This window comes from Salvelinus fontinalis, chromosome 16, assembly GCF_029448725.1.
Source record: "Salvelinus fontinalis isolate EN_2023a chromosome 16, ASM2944872v1, whole genome shotgun sequence".
Classification (NCBI taxonomy): Eukaryota; Metazoa; Chordata; class Actinopteri; order Salmoniformes; family Salmonidae; genus Salvelinus; species Salvelinus fontinalis.
In genome coordinates this window covers 28,535,397-28,546,657 of record NC_074680.1, presented here as the reverse complement: position 1 = coordinate 28,546,657, position 11,261 = coordinate 28,535,397, and the positions used below count along the sequence as shown (strand labels likewise).

The window sequence follows — 11,261 nt, the reverse complement described above, 5'->3', positions numbered from 1 at the left end:
CGTAAAACACCTGCCTCTGATTGAGAGCCATACAAGGTCAATTAAACCTGACACTTAACATAGCAAACAACACAGACTGCCCACCCAGCTCACGTCCTGACCCACTAAACACAACTATACAAAAGGAAAACAAGGTCAGGAACGTTGCAATTAGTATACATGCACTTCATACGCCTTCCACTAGATGTCAACAGGCAGTGAGAGAAGAATTGGAGTGTATAACATGATCTGAGGTCGAATAAAAGCTCTTGGCATGACGTGACCCCAATTTCCTGTTTTCTGGAACGCGCGAGAAGTGACCTGGTATTGCCTTCTGTAAAGCTGTCGTTATAGACGACTAATATCTCCGGCTTTGATTTTATTTGAAACGTGACAATATCATCGTAAAGTATGTTTTTTCAATATAGTTTTATTAGATTATTGAATTTTTTTCGGGACGTTAGGCGTGTTGCTTTGTCTGCGTATGTTCAGGAAGGAGAGCTTCGCGCCACTTTGCTAGCTTTCCGTGCTAATTGACTGGAGAAGAGGACATTCTAAATCCAAACAACGATTGTTCTGGACAAAGGACCCCATGTACAACATTCTGATGGAAGATCATCAAAGTAGGACCCATTTTATGATGCTATTTCATATATCTGTCGAACATGTGAACTAGTAGTTTGCGCCCAGATTTTGGGCACGCTCTCGCCATAACGTAAACTGCATGTCGTAATGAAGTTATTTTTAGAATTCTAACACGGCGATTGCATTAAGAACTAGTGTATCTATCATTTCCTATACAACATGTATGTTTTAGTAATGTTTATGAATAGTTATTTGGTCAGAATATGTGAGTGTCAGAAAAATATCCGGACGTTGTGGGAAAAAGATGCTACGTTAGCACAATGTATAACCACTGATTTCAGCTCTAAATATGCACATTTTCGAACAAAACATAAGTGTATGTATAACCTGATGTTATAGGACTGTCATCTGATGAAGCTTATCAAGGTTAGTCAAAAATTATATATCTTTTGCTGGTTTGTTACGATCGCTAACTTTTGCTGCTGGTAAATGGCTTGTGTTTCTGGCTATTGTGGTAAGCTAATATAATGCTATATTGTGTTTTCGCTGTAAAACACTTAAGAAATCGGAAATATTGGCTGGAATCACAAGATGCCTGTCTTTCATTTGCTGTACACCATGTATTTTTCAGAAATGTTTTATGATGAGTATTTAGGTATTTGACGTTGGTGTCTGTAATTACTCTGGCTGCTTCGGTGCTATTTCTGACGGTAGCTGTGATGGTAGCTGCAATGTAAAACTGATTTATAGCTCAAATATGCACATTTTTCGAACAAAACATAGATTTATTGAATAACATGTTATAAGACTGTCATCTGATGAAGTTGTTTCTTGGTTAGTTTGGTTGGTTCTTGGTTAGTTAGGTTGGTTTTGTGCATGCTACCTGTGCTGTGAAAAATGTCTGTCCTTTTTTGTATTTGGTGGTGAGCTAACATAAATATACGTGGTGTTTTCGCTGTAAAACATTTAAAAAATCGGACATGTTGGCTGGATTCACAAGATGTTTATCTTTCATTTGCTGTATTGGACTTGTTAATGTGTGAAAGTTAAATATTGCTAAAAAATATATTTTGAATTTGGCGCCCTGCACTTGGACTGGCTGTTGTCATATTGATCCCGACTTAGGGCTTGCAGCCATAAGAAGTTTTAAGAAGTTATTTTGCCACTTTAGTGATACAAATCTTATCAAAACATATAGGCCTATTGGCTAGGCTACATTATTGATTTAATCTTGTCTTTACATGTACTATATAATATGTGTGTGAAATGTATTTGTTTTGATTTAGAATAGACCATTATCATGCACCTGTCTAGAAACGGGTGCAGCGGGAAAAAATGCATATCATCTATGCACTTAAATAGTGAATGGAGGATGCTTTTCCTGTGGTTCATTTTCATGCCAGCAAGGTAGGCAATACTCTTGTAAAGATTAACAATGTGCTTAATGTTAGGAACGCTGAGAAAAATAAATAGTAGGCCTAGCCTATAGGAAGCTGATGGGATCCTCCTCTTTTTAATCGAGGCTATCACTCTATTTTCTCACGCAATTGCATAGCCTATAGAAATGTTGCTCAACATGGGCTCTCATTAAGTGTTTGATTTAGATTTTTGATTACATTTGCATTGATGTCAGAGTGATTTAGAGGGACAATAGAGTGATGAGTACCAGGCAGTTAGCAAGTTTGGTAGCCTACTAATGACCAGCAGCACCATCAGAACTTGGAGAAGCCTAATTACCGTGACTAATGGTATTCATGACTCGTGACCGCCGGTGTGGTGGTAATACAGTCACCGCAACAGCCCTAGTCACTATGTTGTTGATCCATCTTCAGTATTCTCCTATCACAACCATTGAACTCTGTAGCTGTTTTAAAAACACCAATGGCGTCGTGGTGACATCCCTAAGCTGTTTCCTTTGTAACGCAACAAAATGTGAAAAAAGTTCAATGTGGTGTGTCATGACGTTGGCCTGTGGGTAAGGTTTATGACCCCCCCCCATAAATACCTTTCTCCCTTCCCTTTCTCTTGACTCTACAGAGGGACTCTTGAATAGCCTTTGTTAAACATAGAGAGTCTGCAAACATCAAACAAGTGGAGGGAAAGGAACCATATTTCGGTAATAGAACCAGTTGAAAATATGCGTTGGTACTTAATGAATATGATGTCAGTTCGGTTGTCATCTGAGACATTATGACTGATGACAGGACGACCTAAACTGTATCTGGGAAAGTCTACACATTATACTTATCAGATTCACATGGAATTGTTGTGCAATTCAAATGTTTAAATATAACATTATTTGTGAAAAGATTAAATGTAATTTTAGCTTCCAAATGAGAGATTTGGGTTTTCATAAGGTTAGAGCTCTGCTCAATCAGTGGCCCGCCCCTGTGAAGAGACATGGGTTATAAACTATGAAACACACCCTTCTCCCTCCACTATATAAGCCCTTGACGAAAATGTAACCTCCTGTTCCGGGTACATTAGGATGACGTTCCGATGTCAGAAGGATTCAGATAATAACTACAGAACGAAGCCAACCTCAGCGTGAGCTTTGGTTGCAAATGGTATGAACTTTGAAATCTTATTCGCTACAGAAGGGATACCTCCTAGCCGTTGAGTTAGCAGCGGCCGCTGTAAACGTGGGCTAGGAAAGGACGGACAGAGTATCCCGTCTACCACACAACGACGACACTACAATGTTTCCCGTTCACCACCAGAGACACTCTTCAAAGGACTCTGTTGGGCAACACGGCCTTCCATCTACCACCAACCTATTGAAGCGCAGCTCAGAGTAAATATTTATTGCATTTTCCTTTTCCAAATGGGCGGTAATTTAGAATGTATAAGATTCTGTATTTACGATAGAGTAGCTGCCTACGGCCCGATAGAGACATCGCTTCTCCCTTTGTTCTTCAGTCTTCCCGCTCTTTCACTCAAACCCAACACCCTTTTCTTTGTGTAACCAGCTGTCATATCTGTTCCGTCCGCTAGGAACGTTTTCCTTCATGACATAATTTGTAATCAAGGTATGATTCATTCTGTGTATATGTAATTCTGTGTGATTTAGTTAGGTATTTAGTAAATAAATAATTAAACCCAATTTTGTATTGCTGATTCAACTTGTTAGCCAGGGTTCGTGAAGATGACCAAGAATTTATAACTTTCAGATGAGACTGAAATAAGGTGACGATTAATATTGGCTGCTATTGATGTAAAATATTACTAGGTCTTTAAGAGTTTATTCGGAAGATAACTGCTCTATAAATATTATTTTGTGCTGCCCCGACTTTCTAGTTAATTACATATACATGATTAGCTCAATCAGGTAATATTAATTACAGAGAAAGGATTTTATAGAATAGCATGTCCTATCACTTAATCCGGCATAGCCAAAGACACGACAGGTGTATACTTTATCTAGATACGTATCGAATAGTCTGGAAAGGGAAATATGGATATCCCTACTCATTGGCTTTACACACTGTCTGGCATTAGGGCTTTTGTAATTACTTGCAATCTTTGCCTTCATCAATGAATATCACCAGATGTTTTTTCTACACCAGTGTTTTTTGGTAGGGTATGGAGGAGGTGAAGAAGCAATTTGGTCAGCACATCGAGGTCGAGCCTGAATGGAAGGCTGGGTTTTCTATCCAGAGACAGCTACGACACATCCTTGTCATGTTCCATGGCTGGTGTTCATCTGATGTAAATCCTCACACAGTGCTTTAAAAAAATCCCTTACCCCCTCCAGTAATCTCTAATAAATGAATGGGTTAATATGGAAGTGTATGTTTCTATGTACTTGACTGGGATCTCTGCCCATGCCACATCCTTCAGGAGACAGTTCTTCTTCTGTCCTTCAAGGAGTGTCACAGGGCACTGACGCTCTGCAGTAACCAACCCTTTCACAGCAAGGCCATAGACTACTACATGTGCAAACACATCCTCCATGTACGCCCCTACAAGGTGTCCCAGGAGCCTGTCAGCATACACCTGCTCATCTCCCGGGCGCTTGCTGGTAAGGAGAACCATACTGTCCAATTGTCCGCACCTATGGGCCTTTGGACATTGTTCTATGTGTTGGGACAGTAGTTGGGGTTGTGGAAATTAAGATGGTTTTATGTTGGTGAAACAGCATGCATGTTGCTTATGCTGTCGTTCCACCTTCACTCTTATATTCTTGTGTGCATCTACAATTTTGTGGAACGTCTATTACCTGTTCCTTATGCTCTCCAGGCCTGTATGTACAGCTGTGTAGTACAGGGACAGTCAAACGCCTCCACCAATATGTGGATCCGGTAAGTATCTGTGACAAGTCAAAATTCATTTTAAATCATTCAGTCTGTTTTTTGCGTTTGATCTGTAGTTAGTCAGTAAGAATCAGCCTCGTATGGTCAGTCAGCATGTGCCATGCTAGTCTGCAGTGCACAAGCAAAACATCTTCCCACTGATGTTGCTAAAGGACAGGGCCGTCTGTGTTACAGGAGAGCTGTGACTTCACCTGGTTTGCTGAGCACCCTCTGCGCTGTGTGGTGCTGGCTGCCCAGGCCTCAGCTGAGATGTGGCGCAGGAACGGCCTCTCGCTCGTCAGCCAGGTGGAAGGCGGGATGGTTTTGATGGGCTTGTGGTGTCAACTGTTGCTAAACCCCTAACTTTTCAGGGATTGAATTCACATTTTGTTATCGCTGTCATGTCAGTTAGTGTGTCAGTGTATGGTTATTTGTAATTTGTAGGTGTACTATTATCAAAATGTAAAATGCAGGGATGAGATGTTTGACAAGGATGTCATCATGCTACAGGTTAGTGTTTAACAGCTGCAACGTTGTCCTGCACTCACCTGCTTTTTATTCTATAGAGTCTCCTGACTACCAATGCGTGATTTAATCCTCCTCTTTTTTTCAGAGTGCTGCTTCCTAAATGGACGCCAACCACTTCATCATGCTGATCTTGCAGAGATTTGACCTCTTTGATGTGTTCAATGGAAGTCACTTAAGCAAAGACCAAGTGAGACCAACGACTATTGGTTCAAATAAATAATTATTGCATTTAGGCAAAATGGTTAATTTATAAAATACCAATCCTTCTGTACAGGAACTGCTGAAACAGTGGAACCGGTTAACAAGAGATGTTCTACCTGATCATTGTTGGTACATACCTAAGCTGCTTTCTAAACAACAACATCTCTACTAAAGTAATTGTCTCCCCGGTGCTGGAGAACTCCTAGTGTATAGTTAGTAAGTTTACTATGTCTAGTGACATCACGTTGGCTAGATGTTATCGATTTGGTTGAGATGAAGATCACTTTATTGGTCAATTGCACACAAGGTCCAACTCAAATTTGACTTCCGCTTTAAACCCAACCCCTCCGAAAGACACGTATACATATACAGGTTTTGGAGGGATGCAGGAGGCTGCCACACTGGGTGCCCGGGGAGCTGCTGTTGTGGGGGGTTAAGTGCCTTGCTCAGGGGCACAATGGCATCTAGGATTTGATAGCTCACTTCCCCCCAGTTCGGATCCAGGATTTGAACTGGCAACCCTCCGGTTGCTGCCTCACCTCTCTAACCGCTAGGCAACCTGCCGTCTCATTCTGTATGTCATCTCCCCAGGGGAGCGGTATGTCCCAGGGATCAGTCAGGTGACCAAAGATGATGTGAAGATGAGGGAAGTGATTAGGGTTGCACATTTTGGGAAATATTCAGAGGTGGAAACTTTCCATGGGAATTAACAGGAATATATGAAAATTACTATTAATACCATTTAAATGTATATGTTTTTTGCATTGGATATATTTACCATATCATATGGAGACAGAAACATAAACCTTTTACCTTATCATAAGTAGACAATTGCAAATGATTAAATCCTTCCAATAGAAATAAAAAAAACAATTTAGTTACGAATTGAACTTTAATTAAATGATTTGACTTCACATGAGATGATTTTACTGAAAAAAAGGGAATATTGAATGATCCCCAATTATCCATCGCATATCCCCAAAACCTTTTCAACATATGTGAAATGATAGTCTAGAAACTAAAGCTTTGGTTGTCTTCCTCTCAGGCTTCCATGTCTTCTCCCTGGACCTCCTCAATGTCCACCTCTTGAACATCAGACTCTGAGGCCTCATCTTCACTGTCACTTTCCAACCTTGTTGAGGATGGCTCGTTGTCAGGCTCAAAAAGCCTCAAATTTGCCCAGATTTCCAGCAATTTTTCAATCCTTGTATTGGTCAGCCTGTTGCATGCTTTGTTGTGTGTTCCCAAACAAGGACTAGTTGCGCTCGGAGGCAGTTTATGTTGGTGGGATTTGGAGGATGAGGGAGGGGAAAGGGCCTAAGATCCACAAAGTCCCTTCCACCAGGTGGCTGATGAGATATGTTGGCAAGACTGCCATATTGCATCTCCATCCCAAAGCCCTTGCTTGGAAGTGTACTTCGCCAGACTGCCAAGAACCTTGCCCTCATCCAGGCCAAGGTGGCGAGACACGGTAGTGATGACACCATAGGCCATCTGCAAGCAGAGTCCCATTTTATGGGAGGGTACATGAAAAAGAATAATCGCTATAATAATACACTTGATATTTGTACATCAAACTTTTCAGGAAAATGAAGTTTTGTGCATATATTGTATGGTTTTGTTTTCCCTAATTTACGTTGCATGACATTGTATGTTAACAAGGCTGTCTGAATAAAGACGCTGTTGTCTAGATGATGAGTTATTGTGCCCTCTGTGTCTGTCTGGGAATAAGACCAGAAATGCTGTGATTGTTCATCAGTTTCTGCTTACTCTTCAGTGTCTGAAAGGAGAGTCGATCACAAAAATAAAATGACTTGAAAGTACTTATATCTTATTAACACTATCACGTCGTATGTCAAGTCATTGACTTGCACAATGGCATCAACTCCCATTTTCCTATTATGCAGTGCCCTTAACTCATGTTTCCTGCAAGAATTACCTACATGTATAATTCCCACTTTACTACTAAGCTCTAATAACTACTCTTCCTGGCAGCACTTGACTGTTGTAAGTATTTCTGCTGCAGCTATAATACTGTTGATTGTTGCTCAGCACCTGTGCTGTCTAATAAATCAGACTTGCTAATATGACTTTCCTCTCTCTGTTTCATTCCACAGTGAGGGACCAGGCACAGAACCTATATAGTTTTGCTTAAAGACTGAAATAAGGTAGCCTCTTTCATACCTCATCCAAGATCGCATATCGTGTTGATTGGTAGTGTCGTATCTGTAGTGCTCAGTAGTTGAAACTGAACCGTAAGTAGTCTGGTGTGGCTCTGGCTCTGTGCCCGTAATAGACTGTGTGTGTCTGCTAATTGATTGGAGGTGAGATGTAAATGTGAAATCCCATTCGGACACAGATTAGGGGTAATCAGAGGCAGTGGGGGTCCTTAGCTCAATTCTGCTATTGCTTAGAAACCTCAATCTTGGTTGTCACTACTATGCATACAGACTTGCTGCACAGGAATACTTTATTGTACAAGTTCATCACATGTCATGTAAAGAAAATAAAGACATGGTGTTTTATTTTTTTGAGTACAGTAGGAAAATGGCACCAGTGATATTTATTTTAAGTGCCAACACTTCTGTGCTTGGTCTTCAGATTTCTCCTACAGAATGTGTCTTACCAGTCATTGTTTATCTTGTACTGAACAAAACCAACGAGCGACTATCAGCAAAATCTTGATAACTGTATACGTTCCAAAAGGATATTGTATTTATAAGCTTATTTACTCTTTCCCTTTAGGATTTCCATCTGTAGGCAATGTCTATTCCACAAACCCCTCTAACTCACATGCATCCTTCCCCTGTTGACATATTTGTAAGATTTCTTGAAGGCTAATGAGTAAGACATGCTGAGTTGCATTGGTCTATAGCTGTAGAAAACTAGAGTGAATATTTGTAAAAGCCTAAATGGGTATTCTATCAAGACTCGGCACACATTTAATTGCCATGTTTTTCTACAAGCTTGTCCCAATACAGTGGGAAAAGGTCTGCATATTTTCATTTAGACCAATGTCCTTATCATTACATTCAGGCTGAGGCACATTTAAATGTAGTTAGGAACTTGAAGTGACTGACTGTTTGGTTTGTTTTATTTTATGTCTGTGCTATTTCAGTTAACAAGTCTCTGGCTCTAATTAAATAATTAAATGTTTGACCTAAATGTATTTCTGTAGACGATTGTCAATGAAGGGTTCACAAGTTGAAGGCGGAATAACACAGTTTGGCTTTCACTCTTTTAAATGAATTTGATTATGGGTATATGAAAAGAAGGTAACAAGGTGATGATGGCATACAATCGATGACACATTGATTCTGTTTTATATGCTTGCTATACAATCTCTGCTATCCATTTCCATGTTATCTATTATAATCGTGTTCTCTACCAATCTGCTATGGGTTGTCTCTTTTGCAAATACATTTGCATACTGTCATATCACCCAATCCTCCTGTAATGGCAGTCCTCCCTTTTACAAACATTGCTCGGTTTGCCACATTGTCCTATTCCGCCTCAATTCCATGTTTCTTTCAGGCAAGCTTTTATTGCTCGAGGCAGTTCCTGTTCTTTAGACAAACTTTTGATGTGTATTGCCCGGTCCCTCACCTTTTGAGGGCTCTGTGGAGTGGGCTATATAAGGTGTCTGAGCAGGTGTCAACTGGCCACAGGAATCTGTTTTGGGGGCAGGTTGTCTGGTCCATAGTAGGCTGTGGAGGGGACGTCAATGTTGGGGTCGCCGTTGTTGGCTGTGCCAATCTGGTTGCACTTCCCCAAGCTCTTTATGATATTGAAGTTGGATCTGGCTGTCTCCACAAAGCTGTTCTCCAGGAGCCAGCCGTCGGACTCTGAGTCTGGGTCCCCCTGTCTCAGTACGTTCTCCAGGGATGTCTGCAGGTAGCGCACCCCGGTCAGCACCGACAGCTACAACAGCACACAAACATTACTGAGGAAATCCCTAGACCGTGTAATATACTGATGACTGTAACTTTTGTTTGTCATTTATAGTGGACCAGAGTAAAATATGTGGGTCCCAGAAGTAGCTGTAGGTTTGGGATGTGTATTTTGGGACAGCTCCATGTGACCCAGTAGAGGACAAAGGGTGAGTCCACACACAAAGCTGAGCATGGATAACCCGGAGCCAATGTCACAAAAGAGATTTGGTGTGGGATTAGGGAGCATGCAAAGTGAATGAACAATTTATATTTATCACGCTAACAAGGTGTCAGACAGAATACTGCAATGTAGATTGAGTTCTTTCTAATTAGTGGTTTGCTGAGTCTAAATAATGGGTTTGGTGTATGTCAGGTAAGTCTCAGGCACCATGTTTACTTATATTCAAACCACATCAGTCTGTTTGTAAGGACACCCCTATGCCTACCTCAAACAGCCAGATGATGAGGACGGTGAGGCCAATGGACTGCATGATGTGGGTGTAGTACTCCAGCAGGGCCTGGCGGCAGCCCTTCTTCCACAAGTTGAGCTCCTCTGTCTGGTATTCATAGTTGAAGTGGGCTGAGCTGTTGGTGATCTGGTGCTGGATGCAGGGCCGTGGTGAGTTAATGTTACAGCAGCTGAAGGGAACCCCGTCCATCAGGTATTTCCCTTCCACGTTACTCCTCAGCCGGCTAGAGACGTGGAGAGGGGAAAAGGGAGAGACCGAGACAGAGGGCTTCACTTGGGGCATCTAGAGCCTCAAATTCAAGAACCTTAAGGTCATAGTATACATGGGCACAGAGCTGAGTTCTGTGTCTGATCTGGCAGGTAGGGTATCACTATTCTAGTCTGTACTTACGCCACAACCTCCCTGCAGGACATGTCCAGGTAGCGGTTGCTGATCCACTGGATCTGGAACCAGTCTCTGAAGCCGAAGTTGCCGCAGCACTGGAACTGGATCTGCAGCAGGTCCACAGTGCGCTTCAGGAAGCAGCGGCCTGGTGTGTCCGTGTCCTTATAATAGCGCATGGCGTCCCGCAGACCCAGGTCCAGAGCCTCCTCCAGCTCCCCGCGCATGCCGTAGCACATGAGAGCCCCCACCAGGATGCAGAAGGTGAAGAAGAAGGTGCAGATGACGTAGGGCAGCATCAGCAGCTTCCAGCGCAGGAACTTAGTGGTGTCCGCACAGTCGTAGCAGATCTTCCCGCCCAGGAAATTGATGCCACAGGCGATGAGGCCTGTGGCAATGAGCATGTTGGGGACGTAGTGGAGGTCCCTTTCTGCCATAAGCTCCCAGCGTTTGTTGATCTCCACCTTTAAGAAGAGCCCCAGGCTAAACAAAATCAACCCCGTCACCACGGAAACCCAGTTGAGGATCCACAGCACTTGGGCAAGCTTGTCCCTGTTGGTCTTGGTGAATTTCACTTTCAGCACGGCCATCTTAAATATGTTTGTTTAGTTTTATCCAATGTCCTGGTAGGATGCTGGATGGGGGAGAGGATAGAGGTAGGGGAAGGAGTAAAAGGTACAATGGGCTGTGGATGGATAAAGGGAGGGGCCAGGGTTGTAGATGGGAGGTTTCCGCCCCCCCTCACATAAGCAGCTTAGCTCAGTGATTTATAATCAATTTCTTGACTAAGGGTCTCCTATTTAAAAGTGTTGGCAGCCCTGAACCACACGGTATGATCAAACATAGTAATGCATATCTGAATCACCGCAGGAACATTTTCTCATACAGTAGCT

The 11,261-nt window shown here is 42.2% G+C and overlaps 2 protein-coding genes across 6 annotated transcripts; one reads left to right on the top strand and one right to left on the bottom strand.

The window, feature by feature from the left end:
• The first annotated feature begins 1,081 nt into the window (after window positions 1–1,081).
• On the top strand, window positions 1,082–7,675 carry LOC129812940 (E3 ubiquitin-protein ligase UBR1-like). 5 transcript variants are annotated; one of them, XM_055864939.1, is made up of 6 exons: window positions 1,082–4,272; window positions 4,405–4,585; window positions 4,804–4,865; window positions 5,052–5,162; window positions 5,470–5,571; window positions 6,631–7,675. In XM_055864939.1, the coding sequence occupies exons 1-5, from the start codon at window positions 4,147–4,149 to the stop codon at window positions 5,482–5,484; spliced, it is 495 nt and encodes a 164-aa protein (XP_055720914.1). In that variant the 5' UTR covers window positions 1,082–4,146; the 3' UTR covers window positions 5,485–5,571; window positions 6,631–7,675. The 5 variants fall into 5 exon arrangements, with proteins under 5 accessions (XP_055720914.1, XP_055720913.1, XP_055720912.1 ...); XM_055864938.1 differs by having other exon boundaries at window positions 1,085–3,358; window positions 4,131–4,272; window positions 5,052–5,571; XM_055864937.1 differs by adding an exon at window positions 5,659–5,714 and having other exon boundaries at window positions 1,091–4,272; window positions 5,052–5,571.
• LOC129812941 (photoreceptor outer segment membrane glycoprotein 2-like) lies at window positions 7,650–11,003 on the bottom strand. The gene is made up of 3 exons (XM_055864940.1): window positions 10,378–11,003; window positions 9,964–10,210; window positions 7,650–9,506 (listed from the first exon to the last, which is right to left on the bottom strand). The coding sequence occupies exons 1-3, from the start codon at window positions 10,956–10,958 to the stop codon at window positions 9,240–9,242; spliced, it is 1,095 nt and encodes a 364-aa protein (XP_055720915.1). The 5' UTR covers window positions 10,959–11,003; the 3' UTR covers window positions 7,650–9,239.
• Between the last annotated feature and the right edge of the window lie 258 nt (window positions 11,004–11,261).